Source organism: Brachyhypopomus gauderio, chromosome 15 (genome assembly GCF_052324685.1).
Source record: "Brachyhypopomus gauderio isolate BG-103 chromosome 15, BGAUD_0.2, whole genome shotgun sequence".
In the NCBI taxonomy this organism is placed as follows: Eukaryota; Metazoa; Chordata; class Actinopteri; order Gymnotiformes; family Hypopomidae; genus Brachyhypopomus; species Brachyhypopomus gauderio.
In genome coordinates this window covers 16,558,386-16,579,410 of record NC_135225.1, presented here as the reverse complement: position 1 = coordinate 16,579,410, position 21,025 = coordinate 16,558,386, and the positions used below count along the sequence as shown (strand labels likewise).

Sequence of the window (21,025 nt, the reverse complement as noted above, 5' to 3'; positions counted from 1 at the left end):
TCACAAAACAAGCATGACTATAGTAAACAATAGGTTAGGATGTACATTATATTGCCTAAAGTATTCACTCACCCATCCAAATGATTGTTATCAGGTGTTTCAATCAGGCATGCAGACTGTTTTTACAAACATTTGTGAAACAATGGGTCACTCAGTGAATTCCAACTGTCAGCTGTATTATAGTAAAATGAAACAAACTAAGTGTTTTGGAATGACAGCAACACAGCCACAAAGTGGTAGGCCATGTAAATTGACAGAACGAGGTCAGCAGATGCTGAAGTGCATAGTGCGAAGAGGTCGTTAACTTTTTGCAGAGTCAATCACAGACATCCAAACTTCATGTTGCCTTCATACTAACTCAAGAACTATGCACAGAGAGCTTCATTGAATGGGTTTCCATGGTTGAGCAGCTGCATCCAAGCCATGTCTGACTGCATTGTGTCAAGTGTAAAGTTTGGTGGAGGGGGGATTATGGTCAAAAAGCCCCATAAACACATCCCTAAACCTTGTGGACAGCCTTCCCAGAAGAGTTGAAGCTGTTCTAGCTGCAAAGGGTGGACCAATGTCATATGGATGTTATTTAGGCTCATATGTGAGTCAAGGAAGGTGAGCAAATACTTTTGGCAATATAGTGTATATTCTTGATCCATAGATGCTGCATTATGTTATACTCAAAACCAGTTCAACCAGAACCCAACCTGTTATTTCTGATGCCCATATACTGTATACTGTATACTGTATAGTGAATACCTTTCATGTGCACTTGGTCTAGCAAATTTTACTATGTGCATCTAGCTTGAAGGTGCATTAAATTGTACAGTTGCAGACAGTATTGTGTCTGTTTCCAGCTTCCATCCATTCAGAGCAGAATATTGTTGTGGGTGGCAGCCCACAGTATTCGCAACATACCGTTAACACTTGTTTGCATTCAGACTACAATGGCCCTGTGCTTGAGAATTTGTAACATGAGAAGGGAGAAACAGGATGCCAGGTGGAGAGAATTCTTTGCATGTACACAACGTTAACACATCACAGTAACAAGACAAAAGACAGGTGCAACGAATGACGTGAATGACAATAACAGCCTAGATGAACACACATACACCCCAAGAGACACATGGAAACGACAATATAATAACGAATGTAAACACATTGACATGCCCAAAGGGAGGGGTCTGGGCTGTGCTGTAACAGAATTAACTATTGCTGAAGGGTTCGAGGGTGTCTAACACATACTGTACATAGCAAAAGATGGGCTATAGATTTTACATCTACAAGATGCACCAAGATGAATCTACAGTGTAGTTGTTTCTCATAAAGTGGCTTGTGAAAGAATAAATTATTCTAATTATTATTAAGTATAGGAATCTTTGCATTCTTTGCATTTTCATACTACTGTGATGAACATATAGATGGAAGTCAGAGAAGTCAGGGCATCCTAATGGGTTTCTTCTGGAATAGTTCTGCATGGTTCATCCACATGTCCTTTAATTTTAGTAAGATACATTATGCATTTAAGGTATGTGATTATAAAATAAAACTATATTTTTTTGGCTTTACTCTTCAGAAGCACAAGGTATTTCCTTAACATTTCAGTTATAATAAAAGTTACTACATTTTTTTTACATTTAATGTAAAAAGTTACGTTAAATATGTCTCTCTGTATTAGATTGAGAGGGCTGAGTTTGTTGTGTTACAGCTCAACCTCAGCCTTTAACTCAGTCACAGTGCTAATAGAGTTATTCGCAGCATTACATTAGTGCCCAAACTGCTGGGAGTTTGTTATAGGCCAAATGTGCAGAAATGGTCATGGAATGTATTTCATTCCACAAAACATGATTGAAGCAGGATTTTGTGTATGTTTGTCAATTGAGAAAGCCTGTTAATATTATCATAGATCGCAAATACATCTACTTTGATGCTCATGTATATGTTGAAAGTTGGAGTTCTGAATACTGCATTCCATGACTAGTTCCTAGACATCACTGGGATATGCCTTATGGCGCCCAGAGATGAATTTGTTCACAAATTCATTGAGACAGAAATGAGTACTTTGTGAAAAGCTCAGGTGAAGCGTCTACGAGTATTCTTGTCCCTACAGTGAGTTAGTTTTAAACAATTCTTTGTAGAAACAGTTGTTACTCGCTACTGACCTTAAAAGTGTTCCAAATTATTTCATCTGCATTGCTCTATGCTACGGGCCAGGGTTACTCTGTATGACTGATTAATGAGGAAGTAGAACAGGCTGCAGTAAATTACCACAAGAGAAGAACTTGGTAGTATTACAACTGTTAGAACTACGTTAGACCAAAACTGGAGCTTAGACATTTAAGATCACAATTAAATCCTAATTGGAATAATGACTGTGATACCACCCAAAAGCCCTGTGTTTGATTACTTAGACAAAGTCTCAGTACATTACAAAGTAATGCTGTAAACTCGCATCTGTATCTCTGACCACATGGAAGATATTAGGTTTAGTAATGCTTTCAGAGCATCATTAGGGCTCTAATCAAAGCCAAGGTCTATGGTACAATGCTCCTGGGACCTCTGCTCATCATGACCAATCATATTAAGGCTTTTTTCTGCATGGTTCATCTGTACAGTTTTGAACCATATGTCCCCTAATGCTAACAAGATAAATAATGCATTTAATGTATGTGATTATAAATTACACTATAACCCTTTTGGCTTTACTCTTCAGAAACATAAGGTATTTCTTCAACATTTCATTTTTAATAAAATCCAGCCTTACACAAAATACCTTCCACTACATAAAATACATCTGCCTATTTTAGATTATTAGGACAGCACTCTGATATTAGTTAATCCTAGTTCTTGATTTATAAAAAACTTGACAAACACAACTGCTATTTTCAATGCTTAAGTGTTAGTATCTGTGTGGTATTCTATGTAACTGCAAATTACATCAAAATTTGGAAAAAGAGTATTGCACATGCTCTTAATCCAAAGGGCAACATTTTTACAAAATGCATGATCTTTGCATAGAATTCTGACATCTGACCTGCAATCTGTAGTTTTATATTTTGCTACATCTTTTACTTTGTGTGGAACATAAAAAACAGAAAGAAATAGGTAGATCCAGTAATATATCACACAAATTGAAGACATGATTAATAGGTAATGGTCACTAGATGTGAGCAAAGGGAGTTTTATTGAAAAGTAATTGGGTAAAATAAGAATGGTGGAGGATATTCTCCTAGTTCCACTCTATCTAGGGACAGGCAAGACAGTTGAGTTTTTAAAGAGGTCTTCTAAATGCACAGTGGTGGTGGGAATTGTTTTTCTCCCTCTGTAAAAATATGGATCATATGTGCATATTGATCTCTATTCTGTCCAAGTGTATAGGAAATACAAAAATACATCAAAATGTCACACAAACAAATAGCACAGTGTCTTCTTGAAAGCATGATGTGAAGGTTTTACCTTTTCTTTACAAATGTACTGCATGCATGATTAACTAAAAATGAATTAATTAAGTTAAATGAAGTTATTTATGCAGACAATGAAACATAATAAATAGAGCTTTACTGTTTTGTATTTCTATTTTTGCATTGTATATTTTTGGAACACCTGAACCATAAAGATGTTTAACATACAAATCACAAACATTTAATTAACAAAACCTTTTGGTTTTCTCTGGTCTTATTCAGTCAACTGCTTCTCTGTTGCCCCAGGACTGGAAGGCATAAAATAGATTTTTGGTAATAAAAAATAGACTTTAACTCATGTCCCCTCAGACTTTTGCTTGTGTCACATATTGATTTGAATACCAAAAAGCACATGCTCAAATTCTACCTCTTCATGTCTGTCTCTGTCTGTCTTTTTCATTCAACCTTATTCTGCCTGCAGTAACAATTTGCTTATAAATAAATATAATTTGGTCCACAATTAGAGGTTTTTTGTATTAGTTCTCAAACCACCTCTTTAACTGTCACTTCTGTTATTCAAATTCAAATAGTCAACTGTCAATTTCAACAATGTATAAAACAATCCTGATCGAGAGCAACTAAACACAGTACAACTAAATCTGTTGGGATTTAAAAAGATGTGTGTAACTTGATTCCAATATGATTGTCCTATATATGTTGATGTTATAAGTTATAATGTCTCTGTTTGAATGGTAGATATGAATTACAAAAATATTTTGGATTGACTAACAGAAACATTTATGAGCTTATACCAATGTTATAACTTAATTGATAACTAAGGTACACCAATAACCACTTAATTGAAGTTGTTCTATGTGCAAAGGGTGGACCAACGTCATATTGAACCCTATGGATAAGAAATGGGATGTCACTTCATCTCATATGTGAGTCAAGGAAGGTGAGCGAATACTTTTGGCAATACACTGTATCAACAGACTTGCCCAATACGGCGCGTGTCGGATACAGCGCGCGCTGTCAGATCCGGGCTGACGTAAGTCCGTATGCCTTGTTGTGATTGGCTTAGCGTGGTGGCTAAGACTCACGGGATGGCAAGATGTCCGCGTTCATTTGAAAATGTGTGTTCACTGTACTTTATGTCGTAATTTCACTTTTATTTATTTTTATGCCGGTCCTAACCATTGAAACATTGCCGTGGGGATATATCGATTAAAGGAAAGGAACGGACTCCGAGACAAGAGCCTGACTATTCGTTATTACCAGGTTTGTTTCAGCCTGTCATGGTTTGATAGCGTAGTTACCTGCTAATGGTAGCTAGCATGCTAACTAACGTTAGCGGTGTTTCTGAAGCTGACTGAAGACTTTGTGAGGAAGACACGCAAGAAAACACCACACACAACTGTGCCTCAGTGTATGAGAACGAGAGACTCAAACATCAGTTAAATAACTAGCTAAAACTGCGGTTAATCCTTCATTAGCTAGCTAGGAGCTAAATTAGCCAATCTATTTACATAAAAGTATAGGATACAAGGACAGCTAGATAGTAAATAATGTTTACATCTCCAACATTATATTAGCACATATAAAGTACAACCTTAAATAAGTATGCGAGCTGGGGCAAGTTTAGGGTTGCTAGTGTTGACACCAGGTGCCTAGTTGGTCTAACTAGTCTGATGTCTCGCAGAAATAATGCTGATATTCGGAACTCATGTCGAACATCTATGAAGAGAGAGCCACAATGATAGCCGCTGGGGAACTGCAGTCGTTTGTCCCGTTCGGTCGTGAGCACTGCAAACACCACCCGAACGCCGTGAACCTCCAGCTGCGACAGCTGCAGCCTGCCTCCGAACTCTGGGCCTCGGACGGAGCTGCTGGGCTCGTCGGGTCCCTTCAGGAGGTCAGCCTTCAAGAGCGAGAGAAGGTAGACGGATTAGGACTCTTAGATCTTTGTGCGATCGTATGTCATTTTAATTCGTTTAAATTTCCTATTTATAAAAAATATATGCTTGAGATAAGAGGAGGGGCACTGATGCCCATGGTGTTGTTCTACAGGAATATTGGCATCTTAGGAAGGGCTCAACTGTAGCAACAGAAGAAGTTGAATATGAAGAGGAACTGTACGTGGCCGGACACATGGTCATCTGGAGCCGTGGGACCAAGAGTCAAGCGTCTTATGTGTATAAGGCTTTCACGGTGGACAGTCCTGTGCAGCAGGTATCAGCAATACTTATAGGATTATGGAAATATTTGATAGTCGCTTAGTCACAGTTTAAATCCTAATAACCGATTTATAAATAGCGATGAATAAATGGGCTTTAGAAAGTAACATGAGTGAGTTTGTGTAAGATCTTTTGATCCATTGCAATGCCTGAAATAATGAACTCATGAAGAACCGTATCTTTTGTGTTCTAACATATTTTCATAGGCCTTGTGGTGTAATTTTACTGTTCCTCAGTCCCAGAAAGACAGTAAGCACCTTTTACATTACTGTACATTATGATTATGTTCTCTTTACATACACATAATTCTGATTCTTGTGAATAATGCAGTTTTTTAAAATGTGATATTGGAATATTGTCTTTGAACTTCAGAAAAGGACAAAATTGAACAAAGTGTCTGCATAGTCCAAAGCACGTGTGTAAATGTACACACTGTAAGTGGAAAAGACTTCATCTCCCCACTACCATTTCAGGTATGTTACTGAAATTTGAGTAGACATTATATATAATTGCTATACTTTCTGTAAAAGGCTTTAAAATAAAGAATAAACAAAAGTCTATTCCTGAATTGAGATACTAAGTGAGTAAACATTTGTCCCTGAAATAGAAAAAAAAGACTGGTCTTGGTTACATCTTAATTTCCCACCTCTCACACAGACAGTAATGCAAAGCATGTTTTGCCTGATCTTCTACAGCATACTATTAGATAGTCCAGTGTGGATTTTCAGAAGGGTCATCATCTCAGTTTACTCAATTTCCAGCATCAGACTGATATTGGCCAGATCTTGTCTATTCTGCTCTCAAACTCGTAATGGCTGAATTGGCAGGCTGACAACACAGTTGGGCTGGCTTGAGGATAACGAGCACCATCATTTGGGCAACAGAAGTAGCTGCCTTGGTAATTAATGCTGTTAATGCTCTGCTGTGATGGAGGGCACTGTGATAGAATGCTGTTCTCCTGATTGGTTACAATTTGTCTTTTTTTTTTGGTTGGGGGGGTGATGGGTACTGGGAAATTTTTAATCACTTACTGACAAACCTCATGTTGGTTTTCTCTATCTCTGCCATTTAGGTCTCCACACTGTGGCCAACAAAATTTGGCTTACTTTTTGAGCGCAAAAACATCACACCTGATGCTCCCATAAGTCCTACAAGGTAACCCTTGTGACCCTGGCTCCTTCCAGGGTCTTTACAGTGACACCCATAATCCTTCATAATTATACTTTGTTGGTATTTGAAGGACTAAAGGACTTTAGTGTATGATGTAAATTATGCCAAAAAATTTTTTTGATCAAGGGAACCTCTTCCGACCCTCTTCAGCATGCTCCACCCACTGGATGAAATAGCACCTGTCGTCTACAAGTCCACAGGTGAGTCCCAGTCCTTTCCTCTTCTAAACTGTGTGAAGAGCAGCAGTTCTAAGTGCCGAGGCTCTGTAAGAGCAGTACAGTAACAGACTGCTCTGTCTGCTGGTGGCAGGCCTGTTTGAGACGGCACGGCTGCAGTATGTGTCCGACAGTGCCCTTCGAGTGCTGTTCTCCTGCGAGGAGCCCTCTATCATCATGACCTACGACACACTGCAGTGCAGTCATACTGTCTGGTCCCTGCGCAAGGTCACACCAGAGGTAAAAGTGGACCTGTCGTTCTGTTCAACGGTACTTGAGGTTGAACCACATTTATGCTGAATATAACCTGAATGTAACCTGGCTGACGGGTGATACTGATTATAATGTTATTTGCTCTGAATAAGCTCCTGTAAAATGCGTTTGATTTAAACATGCTAAAATGAATGAATCACCATAAATGTTTAAGAGCATAAGATGACCTCTCTTGCCATGCAGGAGCAGTCTGCAGTGCTGAAATGGCCGGGGCAGGACGGCCCTGCTCAGACCCCGATGGGTGCTCCCTCCATCCTCGGCGCCCACCTGCGGAACGTGACCCGGCTAGACTCGCCCGGCTCACCCCTGCACTGCCACGCCCTGCACAACCAGAGCCGTGTGCCATCCTCACCCAGCCTGCACTCACGTGCCCACTCGCCCAACATCTCCAACATGGCCGCCCTCAGGTCAGGCCGATTCTGCTCTTCCCTTCCTTTATTTTGCTGCCACCTGATTAGGATTTCTTTACTGCAGCTACAACCATTTTATTTGAATTCTGACAGAAAATCAGCACTGTAACCCAAGATAAACCAAATTAAATGTTTTTTTAATGCCTTGTATGTGTCTTACTCTCAGCCGGGCACACTCCCCTGGTATTGCCGCTCCTTCTTTTACGGGCGCCCAGCGTTTCAATGTGTCGTGCCACTCTCCATCGCCCCGTGGGCACAGCCTGCTGGCCTCTCCCAACAGCACGCTCAATGACACTGCCGTGCTGCCCGAGATGGAGCCCATCCTCCCTGACCTCTGCATCGAGCAGCTCTGGTCGGAGTCCGCTGCCACCTACAGGTAAGCCTCTTAACACAGCACCACACATGGTGCAGAAGTGTCTCCGTGGAACATCTCCTGATGATGGTTTTATGTATGTGTATATTGGGCATTGGTTTCTTAAGGGGCATGTGGTTGTAGTGCATCTTATTCAGGCTGGGCCGTGTGACGCGTAAGCTGGAGGTGAGGTGTGTGTCCTGTGTTTGGTTTTGTTGTTCAGGGAGAAGAGCTGTCAGGCTTCCAAAGTGTTCATCACCTCGGACCTGTGTGAGAGCAGATACTTGTGCTTCCTGGTGGAATCCGTCCAGCAGCTCAGGTGAACGTGTGCTCAGAGGCGTCCGCTTTTGTTCCTTCCACTCTACTTCTTTTTGGCACTTGTGCATAACATTATCTTTCTGTTTTCCTGCTTACTTCGTCCAGACTGTGACAGTAACAGAAACTTTTGATCTTCTTTCTTGCTCTTTGGTCCTGCCAGATGTGTGAAGTTCCTTGAAAGCAATGAAACTTCCCAACTTATTTTCACGTCAGTCACCTCAATTCCAGCCAAAGATGCTGTACCTTTGGAGGTAAGAACCCATGGTAGTGTTCTGAAAATATAGGGATGAAATTGTTTCTGGCAACTATACCTCCATATGCCTGTTTAAATCCGAAGAAATCTGCAGTGCTTTATTTGTTTTGTTAAAGATTTAACTCAGTTTAAACCCTGCAGATGCTTTCTGCATAATTTGGTTATGATGAGGCCTGTCTTCGTGTTAGACCACAGTGGAAGATTTTTGATGTTTTGTCAGACACCCTCTTAAATTATAGGCTAATACAGGAATCACAGTTTTAGATGGATATATAATCTAAAACCATTAAGGTGCATTGTGTACAATATTTTAATCAATGCAGAGCAATAGTCTAAGTTTGTAAGTCTTCAGATGATACAGAGCATCTCATTTTTGTTTTGGTAGGATATTGATGCTTTGCTGGTGTTGGAGAACAATGGTAGCCTGGTCTTGTACACGGGGATCACACGGGTGAGCTGGTACACACACCTACGCTTCATTTGACATGATTAAGGACAGTAATCAGTATTGACAGTAATTATTTAAATAAATGCGTCTGATACATTTAATTGGCCCAAGTGAGTGGGCGGGGGCGTTGGGTACTGAATTATGGGTATGTGAATTCTGCATCTGCTCTTTTTCTGTGAAATTAATGAGATCTTAAACCTGATTGACTGCATACATCACATGGAAAAAAATCTGTGTATCCCCTTTGTCACGGTTCTGATTGTGCTGATCTGGTTACAGTTAAATGACCTGCCTGGTTTTGAAACACGCTCCTCTTCCACTAATGGCGGCACTGGTTCATATGCTTAATGGCTCACTGTAGTTATTGGTTTCATCAACACGTCTCCTTTCTCTTTAGGTAAGCAAAGTGTTTGTCCCTGGTCTTCTGTCGCCTACCTTCAGTTTGCCCAATCAACCGCCTCACTTGAACACCCCTTTGGAGAACGTGAGCACTCCTGCCAAAGCAACAGTGCAACATATGAGCCGACTGGAGGAGGTACCATCATGGAGGCCTTTCGGGGGGGGCGGGGGGGAGTGGCAAACACATCTCATGAACTTTATTAAGAGTGATTTAAGTGATATACACTTAACCGTTCAAACATTTAGTACTTCAGTGTTATTTGCCAGAGGTAACCAGATTATCCAGAGGTAACCAGATTATCCAGAGGTAACCAAATTATCCAGAGGTAACCTCCACCTGGTGGCCAGGTTTAGACCACAATGTGAATCAGCGGTTGGCAGGTCGATAAAACGATGAGCCGCAGTGCAGAACAAACCCGTCTGTACGAGCATAAAGAAAGCGGCTTTACACGCAAATTAAATCAATGCTGTGTTTGACTATGAAGAATAATTTCACCCGATGATGCGTACTGCTACCATTCCCGGGCCGAGTATCTGTGTTCACCGCCTCCTCTCCTTCACCACCGCCTCCTCTCCTTCACCACCGCCTCCTCTCCTTCACCACCGCCTCCTCTGGGCCGTAGACCGACATGCCGTCCCCTGTGTCCGAGGTGCGAAGCTCAGTGCAGCACCATGAGTCATCCTGGCTAGAGGACTCGCCGTTCCAGCAGGCCGCGCCCCACATCCAGGCCCTGCGTGACCCCGTCAGCAACCGCGTCACGGCGGTCAGTACACACACACGGCTGTTTCCCTCACACCTGACTCACTAGGAGGAGTGAAAGCAAGTTGGTGGGCACTGTGCAGAATGGTCTCATTTGCTCCGAGTAGTTTCATTCAGTGTTGTTACCATTTATAGATGAAAAAATGTTTGTTTATATGATTCAAATGTGTTTTTTTTTTTTTTTAAACCAATTTGCAACGTAACCTGGACAGTAAAAAAAGGGTATCATACTTTCCATAATGATGTTGCTAATAAACACAGTACACTGGAACTGTGATTCTGATCCAAAAACATTGTGCAATTGCAAGAAAATTTGTACACTTTTGTCATGACATACTGTAACTTATTTGTAGCAGTGCATTGATGCTATATTTCTAAAATGGGTTCCTCAAGCTCCTATGTACCCTTTTATGCAGTGTTTATCTTGAGGTAATTTCCTGATTCCATACTCTTTCCTGCATTACTATGGGCAGAACCTGATAATTGCTCTTAGTTTGTGATGTTAAAGCTCCACTCGAGGGCTGAAATTGGGTCTCTGTGTGTGCATGGGCGCCGTTATAGTGGAACCTGTTGTGATGTTGACAAGGTCGGTCTGACTGCAGGGTCCTGATTCATCAGGACTGTTCAAACGATCTTTCTTGCCACTGGCTTTTTCCATGCGTCAAAGCAGTGTGTCATGCATTTAATTTGTTTTGCCCCATATGCTGTCTTGTTTTTGATTTGTTATAGCAAAGTGATTTCTTGATGGCCCTTATGACAGTTCATATTTATTTAATTGATTTTCTGACAGCAGGTTGGTGTAACTTGTCCTCTTATCTGTTTTGTCTGTTTCAGGAACTGAGCAACGGATCAATGCTGAGGATCACCATTCCTGAAGTAGCGACATCAGAGCTTGGTCAGAAGAACACACACACACACACACACACACACACACGTCAGCCTCGTGACATTTCACACAGAGCAGCACAGGTTGATTCCTTCATTGTTAATAAACAGTGAGATCGGTGTCATATCAACTGGTCATGTCATGCCTCCTCTAGAACAATCTTGGGGGAAGTATATGTTCTCACCCCTGTAGTATTGCACGTCGGTAGTTTGTTTGTTTATTAAACACTTCAGTGTTATGGTTGATAAGTTGTGTAATTCACACATACAAATAATGTCATTTATTCAGTGTTGTGTGGTGACCAAGGCTTCCTGTTTGACGTACACTCAAGTTCCTAAGGACGCTAACCCTTTAATGAGCCTGACTGTACCCTATTCTAGACAACCCCAACACTGCTGTCTGTCTAGATTTTTCCACTTTCTCACTTTTTATTGTGTAATTCTCTAGAAATACTCTTGAGTGTGTTTATGATGTCTGCTTTTGGGCTTTCCTGGGTCCTGTGGCCTGTCACAGCTGTGGGGCACAATTAGCTTGTGGGATATTTGTATGCCATCATTAATTGGCTTCTTGTCATGACTTGATCTCATTTTCTTCGCTCTAAAATTACTGTGCATTATGGCCTGTCTGTCCTCCTTTTATTAAGACGTTCAGTTTAAAAGCTACGACTGCTTGCTCCTAATAAATTGACATTTTAGCCAGCTTTGCATTGACCTTTTGGAGTTTGTTTGCCAATTAGGATGCTGGCAGATTCATTAGGAATCTAATTGGTTTTTGCTCGTACATAGCAAGTTGTAGTCACCGTGTTTTGAATTTTCTAAGGTAGGTTAGTAATTATGTAAACACATGCTCTGATGTGCTGTGTGCATTGCATTCAGCATTCTTCACATCTTCAAAATCTCTTTTTTAGAGTTCTCTAGGTGCACCAACTGCACTCGTGAAATGTTGATGTTATCGCCAGAACCGCACTGTTACCTGTCAGTCGTTCAGGTGACCCAGTACATGCATCTCGGGGATCTTAGGTTGTCTTTATGCTGCCAAATGCCTGTCATGTGACTCACTAAATTTGACCAGCCCCCCTGCTGTTTCCATTAATCCCGTTATGCTCCTGCCAGGAGCGCAAAGCAAATCGGCCCCCCTACCACGCGCCTCATCGTCTGCTGCTAGGTCTCCCATCAGTCACGCAAGCCCACGAGCTGGCAGGCAGGCCCCTCCAAAATCCCTTATTGGCAGAGCCCCTCCATCCTGAACCTCCTCATTTCCCCCTAACCTGCTGCATCTCCTCCACCTACTGCTGGACTCTGCTCCAGCGCCCTCTTATCCTGTGTTCCCTTCACGCCCCTGCTGCGTTCCCCGTGAATCCCTGTGCAGCCTGCCCTAGAATCCTCTCTGCTTAAACAGAGCCCTTTCCGTTTGCCATCACCCCCTCATTTTTATTTGGACGTTCATGTTCTCGAGGAGATGGGGTGTGAGGGCTGGACGGTATTTTTCAATTTGATCATGCAGAATTATATCAGCTTATCTGCTTTGTACACTACAGTTGTACGGTGGATTGAAAAATCAGAACCTGGATGCCTCCGTCATCATCATTTGTAAATGTAGATCCATTATCATTTGCGGCTCTATTAAATTACTTGTGCGTTTCCCCCGCTCCTTCAGTGATGCGATGCCTGCAGGCCATCCGGTTCATCTTGCCCAAAGACACGGCCATGAAGGTGCTGGTGAAGTGGTACAACATCTACAATGCTCCTGGAGGTCCCAGCATGCACCAGGAGTGGAATCTCTTTGTCACATGCTTAATGACGCTAATGGGCTACAACACGGAGCGACTGGCTTGGACACGAAATGTTAGTCATTAGTCATGTTCATCACATTAGTCAACTCTGTCAGTACTATTTAAAAAAAATCTAAAAATAATTGACTCGTGTTATTGCTCCAATTTTTTTTTTGAAGTCACATTGTTCCATTTGTTGAGAAATGCAAAGAACTAATGTTTTTGACTCTCATGCTCCCTCTCTCCACAGCTCCATATCGAGGTGCCCCTCTCTCCGGTAATAGCTCCTAAGAAGGCACGTCCTGCTGACACGGGCTCAGATGAGGTAAGTGTTCTGAAAGTAAACACCAAGACTCCCTAAATCCTTTGTGTGCCACAACAGTGGGGTAATTACAGTAAGACATCATTTGAAACCAGTTGATGTCTCCCCCCCCCTTTTTTTCTTTCTAAATGACCTCCAGTCCTGCCTCTCCAGGGACAATAAATAAATGGTGGTGCCAGACTGAGTTAGAATAATGTAAAGCCTGTGGGCTGCTAGCAGGGGTCATTGGGTCAGGAGTCACTGGGTCGCAGGACCAGATATATTCTCCTCAGGCCTCATAAGTCAGAACGGGTAACATGCATGGCTGGGTTGTGGGGTTTGTTTATGTATCTTTTGCCATAATGTGTTCACACTGGCGTATTTCACACTGACACAAAAATGGCCTTAACATTTCGTCTGCCCACAACACTCCCACACTTCTCGCTGACCCCCCCCCCAAGGATTGGGCGTACCTCTGCACCTCAGACTACCACTGCCAGGTGTTGGCGCACCCCACTACGGGTGTGCTGGGTCTGGAGGAGGCGGCGCCCGCTGCCGCCATGGAGGAGGGCGGGCCGGGGGCGGGGCTGGAGACCTCTGCTCTGCTCCTCCCCCACATCCCGGCAATCTTCTACGTGTTGCACCTGCTGTACGAGGACCTGAAGCTGGACGAGCTGCAGCGGCGAGGAGCCCGCTCCCTCGTGGGCCTCCTGCAGCAGCTTGCCAGGTGGAGTAACGTGTGTTGTTATCCAGGCACCGTACACTCTAAGCCCCCCAAACCCCTGCACTGTAGTCCTTTCAGCAAACGCACATTCACATTACAATGGACGGCCGCGAGATCTCCACGGATTGTTTCGGAAAATGTCAAGAGCAGGTTTGTTTTTATGTTGATGTGCAACAGGACATTTGAAAAGGCTTGATTGCTCTTCAGGGAAGCTGCTTGTGCGTGTGGGTCGGAAGACTTTTAATTTATTTTTTTCTCCCCTCACTTCATTCTGTGTTTGAATCCTAAGAAACACACTGCTGTATTTAGGCTTAGGCCACTCGATCTGATATGGGCATAATTAAAGTTTTAAAGGGTAATTGCAGTAATTGCTAACCTTACACGGCAGCTGTGATGGGTTATGGATGATTGTAAGTATGACGGGGGTGTGTGTGGGGGGAGGTTTAGCCCCACAGCTCATCTCTGTGCTTTCAGAATTTTGTAGGCTTCCTTGGTGCGTGGCTACTCTTTTTATAAAGACTTTCCCTTTGTTGCAAATGATGCATGCTGTGTCTGGTGTGAGAGACAGTGTAAGCATTGATCTTGTGACCATGATGAACAGTGTGATCAGATGGCTCTTTCCGCTATTAGTTTTTCCTCCCCTTCCTATCCTTCACTGCCCTGTTCCTCTTCCCATCAGGGACCTCCAGCTAGAGGAGTACATTGATCTGTACTGGCGTGATTACCCCTCATTCATCAAAACCTTCAAGGAAGTCTGCGTGATCGATCAGGGTAAGTGGCCAATCAATGGGGCGGGCTCTTCTCATTAGCAAGCAAGACTGTTCATTTAACAAATGATTTAAACAGCTGAGCTTGTTTGTCGCTGCTGAGAGTTTGGCAGGCAGGTGTTGCTGTTTGACAGTTCTGTACGTCTCTGCTTGCTCTCAGCTCAGTTGGAGCTGATGAGCTGGCCGGCGTACCTGGACGACGAAGTGCCATGCGTGTTCGGCTGGCTCAGCGGCTGTCTGAGGGGACTGGAGGTGACCCGCTTCCCCTACCTGCCTGGCATCTGTGAGAGGACCAAACTGCTTGTGCTGGTAAGGTTTCCTGGTGGAAAAGGGATGAAAAATTGCTTTGCATTTGATTGGGCCTAGATGCATTATTTCGGATCGGACCATCGTCATAATCGACCAGAAATGCCCAACAGAGGGCGCTAGTTCAGATCTATTGTGGAATGTGGTTACATTTTTAGTACAAGCTTTAGTCTTATTTTGGTCGAGTTATACATAAAGGTACTTTGTGAAATTTTTACATGTCCATTTCTTTGATGCTCCTCTTATCTGGTCCTGTGCCCTGAAACGACAGGCATGTTCAATGAAAATGTCAAGCAGTTAGATGACACAGTGCTCCTAGCTAATCATAATGACATTTCAGCACCACTGCTTCCTCCCTGGGCCACCGAAGGCATTTCTCTCTCTCTCTCTCTCTCTCTCTCTCTCTCTCTCTCTCTCTCTCTCTCTCTCTCTCTCTCTCTCTCTCTCTCTCTCTCTCTCTCTCTCTCTCTCACGCTCTGTGTATGTGTGTGCATGCTCAAAGGAGAAAGGGTAGAGGGGTGGGTGGGTGAGCTTGTTTGCACTGTGAGTTACCCCACCTTAATTAAGCCATGGAAATGGAGGGCTGAATCACTGGGGAGTGGGTGGGGGCGGGACAGGCTGGGACTCCTCCCATCAGCCCAAGTGGGATGACGCATAAGCCCACAGAGGTGCTGACAGGCCTTCATGCAATTATGGGCTTCATTTACCCCAGTATCCAGAACATTACAGACTCCATTTTACCCTCAGTCTGGTATGGCCACAGATTAGTGTCCAGTGCATTAACCCTTTTACTCTCCCTCTCTCTCTTGTGAGGTTTTTTTTCTTCTTTTTTTTCTTCTAAAGTAACAAAAATGTATATGAATGAGGAATTCTGACTTCCTCTCTCACTCTAGTGACATTTTCTTCACTTGATTCAAACGTTCCATTTTTCTCGATTACCAGACGAGGCAGTTGGACGTAGTGGTCCCTCCTCTGGAGAAATTATACATTGTAAAAGCACATTATTGGCTCCATTCTGTGGTCGGTATATACAGTAATGTGGTTGATGACTCCATCATTGGTTAGAATCAGTGTGAACATGCTGTTTCTCGCTAACGTGCCCAGACCGACTTTACTGTCATTGCAGCAGAAACCGAAACCACATGGGTGCTGTCCCACTGCTAATGACAGCAATTTACGCTGCATTCATTCTTTCTTTTTCTCTCTCTACCTCTCTCTGTCTCGCTGACAGAGCTACGCATTGTACGTAGTGGGGGATGAAGACGCTGTCTCAACCAATGTATCTAAATACCTGTCAAGGATCTTTGCAGGTGAGCTGTCACCCTTCCCGTAGCTGTGCTGTGGGACAACTGGACAGCAAGTTGTGTCTTTGACGTTTCCCCAGCATGAGTTTTCTCTTATTTTATGCTGAAGATCAATGTTACCATAGGAGACTGGAGATTATGATTTAATATAATACATAATCTGTTGTCTCAGTGTTCAGCTCATCAGAGCTTTGCACATGCAGTACTTCTCACTGTTTGTTCGTTTGTTTCACTTTGTTTCAGGACAGAAAAAGGGTTTCGGCGAGCCTGTTCTAAGGTGGTAATGATTTGGGTGATCTGCTAGGAAGGCTGTTGTATGCACTCTTTAGCTTTGGTGTGCTTAACAGACTGTAATGGTACATAATGTGCGTGTGTGTGTACAGGCGGAGCAGTGTAAAGCCCAGTGCTCCATCAGGCTGCCTGGCGGAGAAGCTGGTGGTGTGGTTGACCTCTGCAGGTGTGACTCTCATTCACAGCTCTTTACTAAGTCATGACAGATCTGTGATCAATCTAAATGCACCTCACGTGTGCGTAATTAAAAGGTGCATCATGCGCATTAACCTTCAGAATCGCCCATTGCATGACACATGAGCAGTGCTCTTCAGACATCGATATTTAAAAACATGATTACATGAAGGGAAGAAAACCTAAGGCTTTGAGAATAGTGAATAGAAAACATATTAATTTGGACATGCACAAGCAAACAAGGAAAAGCTTATGGGACCAGATGCATGAAACCAGATGGTAGCTACGCTATGAAATGCGGAATGTGCGGCACGGTAAATAATTCCTATTAATAAAGTTACGTGGCGATAATTAGCATATTTCTATGCTAAATTCTCCTGTGCCCTTGGTGAAAGCGAATCAAATCGACGTATAAATGAGGTATCACATATTGAAGTGTCCAGTTACATAAAAATGGAGTTGATGACTTAAGCTTCTTTTAAATCATGGCAGAGCAGCAAAATTTTATTTTTGCTCTGTATGGCTAAATTTCAATTTTTATGGAAAAAGTGACCTTCCCCGTGTCCTCCTGGTACAGAAGTTGCGAAGTTTGCTATCGTGCTTGCGTCAAACGGACTGAAAATGATAGCTAAATGGATGCACGTGGGAAATTCTGTCGATGGCTTGCATGTGAAAATTCAGTTTTTTCACCGACACATTTGCTGCCAGACAGATTCAGATGGTATTTTTTATTATGAATCCCTAATCTTCAAACAAGGTCAAACTGCGATAGCATTATAACACGAAAATGTTAGTCACTTAATAGTGACAGTGTTTTTTTATTTATTTAAAACGTTAGTTTAATTAAAATGTAATTTTGGCTTTATTGTCTATTGTGTATATACTGTCTGATGGGTGGGGTGTGTGTGTTTAGGGTTTTCACTGAAGGACCTAGAATCTGTGCCGTTTGGTGTAGCACTGCCGATCAGAGACGCCATCACGCGGTGCAGAGAACAGCCCTGTTCTGATTGGTCTGAAGAGGTCTGTGCCCTTATTGGACGGGAGGACCTAACCAAGCAGGCTCACAAAGCTTCTTTGGCCAACGGGAAGCCTGTAAGCCAATAAAAAAACTTTCTTGCTAAATGGTGCTCTTTATAGGCCGTGAACTAGTGGCTTCTGCACCCTCTGCAGTGCGTTGTGTATTACATTACATTGTGTATCCAAAATGGCCATGTCAGTTGGACTGGGCTTCAGTTTAAAATCTCAGCACTGTTAAGCACATTTGTCTGTCGGTTATTACATTGCATTACCTGTCGTGTGTGTGTGCGCATGTGTGTGTGTGCATGTGTGACAGATGGTGGGGCTAAACATCTCGCTGGAACCCCCTGCAACAACCGAGGCGGATGAGGAAGAGGACGGCATGGCTGATCTCCACCCGGAGGTAACGGGGCTGATCTGGAGTCAGGACCTACGTGTGCAGGAGGTGCGGCGTCTTCTCCAGAGCTCCAGGCCCGTGCGTGTCAACGTGCCCCACCTGCCCGAAGTCAGCGACCACGAGTACATTGAGGAGAAGGAGAACAAGTGAGGCAGCCCCAGCCATGCAGAGATGTGTAACAATTTAAGGAAACGTTTTTAAAATACCGTATTATTGCAGCTCTCTTCCCCATGTTAATGATATGTAGTGCGAGAAGAGGGGGGAACACCTGTTAGCTGAATCGTTTATTTAGTCATAGTCATGACCCAGTGTGTCATATAGACTATAGGGACCCTCCTATATTTGTAATATTTGCGTGCTAGGCTACTGCAGCTGTGCCAGCGCACCATGGCCCTCCCTGTTGGCCGAGGTCTCTTCACGCTCTTCTCCTACCACCCCGTGCCCACCGAGCCCCTGCCTGTGCCCAAGCTCAACCTGACCGGTAAGACGCTGCTCATCAGAACCGTGGGTGACTGTGCAAAATCGGTCAACGCCAAGCTGATGCTGCCTGCCGTTCCAGACGGTTTCTGTGAACGAGCTCGGCCAGTGAAGGACTCTGCTGGGTGGAGTGCTGCTCCCTGGGCAACACGCTCTGCTCTTTGATAATCTCTTCTGCTCTGTAGGTAGATAATGGGCCTCTTCCTGTGCCATGTGCTTCACGGAGCCACACAATTACACAGCAGCTCTCTTAGTCACCGTGTCTTAACAGACTAGCAGTACATGTTAAGTGCTGGGGTCTTCTCAGAAAACCAGACCATTCTTCCTGCTTGAAAGTTCTTCCTTTGAGCATTTATGTGAATAGGTGTATTTTCTTGCACACGTGTGTATGTGTGCACTGACAAACGGTGCCAAACCACCAAATGAATTCCCCTTCCTACTTAAGCAGCATTGCTCTCTCACCTGCAGGCCGAGCTCCACCCAGGAACACCATGGTGGACCTGAACAGTGGCAACATCGATGTGCCGCCCAACATGACCAGCTGGGCCAGCTTCCACAATGGCGTGGCGGCCGGCCTGAAGATCGCTCCAGTCTCTCAGGTCGAGTCCGCCTGGATTGCCTACAACAAGCCCAAGAGCGCCGAGCTGGCCAACGAGTACGCCGGCTTCCTCATGGCCCTGGGCCTGAACGGTCACCTGACCAAGCTCGCCACGCTCAACATTCACGACTACCTCACCAAGGTAAGTGGCTGGCAGGAAGCAGAAAGGCCTTTGGCCACGCGGAGCCCATTAATGCCCGTGACCCTCACTGAGATGCAGAAGCCAACTGCAGCTATGCCCAGGGCTGTAAATACCTGAAGAAAGACCAGAGTTTTGCCCTGATCATAAGGGGCAGCTTCGCTGAGGTCAACAAGCAGTCTGAGCAGATTGATTCACTGCTGCATATCTATAATAGAGATCTACACTGGAAGGTGTGGAGTATATTGGGTGCAGTGGCTACTTTGAAGCCAGAGTTTAATGGGAATTGGTAGGGATTCAGTGGAAGGGAGGACCAGATCACGGTGGATGGTGATCTTGAAGTTGGTGAGATTTGCAGTCCAAAGTGTGAATTTGCTCTTCAAGGCACATATTGTAAAGCTCACTGCTTTGAAAAGTTCATGAGACAGACTCCATTATTATTGTGATGTATCAACATGTGATGCTAACAGGGCCTCCAAAGATTTAAGATTTCTTTCCTTATTCTTTGTTTTCTCCAGTATTGGAGCTACCTACTATATTTTTTTTCTTTTTGTCTTTCTTTTCAGGTTCTGCTCTCATCCTGTTGTTTTTCTCACATGAAAGACAAACGTAAAGAAGAGTTTCATTATGACATGGTGTAGCACCGTAACGCGCTCCGTGTTCTCTCATTTCCAGTCAGGCCTGACTCTATCGCTACTTTCAGTGGTCGCAATGCATATCTGTAATCTATAGCTTCAGCTATACACTGTGCATTGAGACTGGCCCTTCACCACATTGAGATTGGTGGCTAGGGCTATATAGAGTCTGATAGTACTCAATTACGAGAAACCAGCGAAAAACATCCTGTCTTACACACACTAATATCAAAAGTGAATGAATGAACAACAAAATATGCTATTGTTTTTGGAACCGGTGAAGAAGCTTACCGGTTCTGTGTCTTTAATTTGGAAGGGTTCTCGAGCTGCACCATTACGACACGCTCAATTTGTTCAACTGATTTCTGTCTTTACTGAGTATTGTGGTGTGCTGGAGCAGAGATGACCCCTGCTGTGTAGTGCAGGATTCCACGCCTTGGACGATCAGCTGGCTTGTCTGACCTACAAATTTACAACGCTTTTTTTTTTTTGTGTGAATGTTTTGTTATTGTCTCCACTGACGCCTGAACTGACTCACCCTTCCCTTCACACAGGCTGAGCTATCATATTACAGCCTCACTTTGTTGAGCGTAATCTCTTGTCCCCGTGCCCTTTTGCCCAGGGCCACGAGATGACGAGCATCGGGCTCCTGCTGGGCGTGTCCGCCGCCAAGCTGGGCACCATGGACATGTCCATCACCCGCCTGCTCAGCATCCACATCCCGGCCCTGCTGCCGCCCACCTCCACCGAGCTGGACGTGCCCCACAGCGTGCAGGTCGCCGCCGTAGTGGCGCTCGGCCTCGTCTACCAGGGCACGGGCCACCGGCACAACGCAGAGGTGCTGCTCGCCGAGATCGGTCAGTGCAGCCGTCACCCGACTCCCCCGCTTCTGCTGTGGGAAGGGCTCGCTAAGGGCGTCCGTGTTGTGTGTAGACACTGGTTGTGTGTGTGTGTGTGTGTGTGTGTGTGTGTGTTGTAGCTTGGGAAGTAGCGATGGAGGGGGCGTTCTGG

General features: G+C 44.0%; 1 protein-coding gene across 1 annotated transcript in view; it reads left to right on the top strand.

Annotated features, from left to right (window-relative positions):
* The first annotated feature begins 4,477 nt into the window (after nucleotides 1-4,477).
* The window catches only part of anapc1 (anaphase promoting complex subunit 1), a 31,637-nt gene continuing 15,089 nt past the window's right edge, over nucleotides 4,478-21,025 (top strand). Inside the window, exons 1-29 of the mRNA XM_076974449.1 lie at nucleotides 4,478-4,673; nucleotides 5,095-5,331; nucleotides 5,463-5,624; nucleotides 5,836-5,878; nucleotides 6,002-6,102; nucleotides 6,702-6,784; nucleotides 6,926-6,999; nucleotides 7,109-7,254; nucleotides 7,471-7,694; nucleotides 7,864-8,073; nucleotides 8,273-8,368; nucleotides 8,528-8,618; nucleotides 9,006-9,071; nucleotides 9,466-9,603; nucleotides 10,091-10,231; nucleotides 11,062-11,122; nucleotides 12,770-12,957; nucleotides 13,135-13,209; nucleotides 13,647-13,912; nucleotides 14,589-14,680; nucleotides 14,837-14,985; nucleotides 16,214-16,292; nucleotides 16,530-16,563; nucleotides 16,670-16,743; nucleotides 17,665-17,843; nucleotides 18,085-18,311; nucleotides 18,528-18,646; nucleotides 19,111-19,382; nucleotides 20,637-20,871. Coding sequence (XP_076830564.1) covers nucleotides 5,119-5,331; nucleotides 5,463-5,624; nucleotides 5,836-5,878; nucleotides 6,002-6,102; nucleotides 6,702-6,784; nucleotides 6,926-6,999; nucleotides 7,109-7,254; nucleotides 7,471-7,694; nucleotides 7,864-8,073; nucleotides 8,273-8,368; nucleotides 8,528-8,618; nucleotides 9,006-9,071; nucleotides 9,466-9,603; nucleotides 10,091-10,231; nucleotides 11,062-11,122; nucleotides 12,770-12,957; nucleotides 13,135-13,209; nucleotides 13,647-13,912; nucleotides 14,589-14,680; nucleotides 14,837-14,985; nucleotides 16,214-16,292; nucleotides 16,530-16,563; nucleotides 16,670-16,743; nucleotides 17,665-17,843; nucleotides 18,085-18,311; nucleotides 18,528-18,646; nucleotides 19,111-19,382; nucleotides 20,637-20,871 — 3,838 coding nt within the window. The 5' untranslated portion in view covers nucleotides 4,478-4,673; nucleotides 5,095-5,118. The remainder of the gene's footprint in view (nucleotides 4,674-5,094; nucleotides 5,332-5,462; nucleotides 5,625-5,835; nucleotides 5,879-6,001; nucleotides 6,103-6,701; nucleotides 6,785-6,925; nucleotides 7,000-7,108; nucleotides 7,255-7,470; nucleotides 7,695-7,863; nucleotides 8,074-8,272; nucleotides 8,369-8,527; nucleotides 8,619-9,005; nucleotides 9,072-9,465; nucleotides 9,604-10,090; nucleotides 10,232-11,061; nucleotides 11,123-12,769; nucleotides 12,958-13,134; nucleotides 13,210-13,646; nucleotides 13,913-14,588; nucleotides 14,681-14,836; nucleotides 14,986-16,213; nucleotides 16,293-16,529; nucleotides 16,564-16,669; nucleotides 16,744-17,664; nucleotides 17,844-18,084; nucleotides 18,312-18,527; nucleotides 18,647-19,110; nucleotides 19,383-20,636; nucleotides 20,872-21,025) is intronic.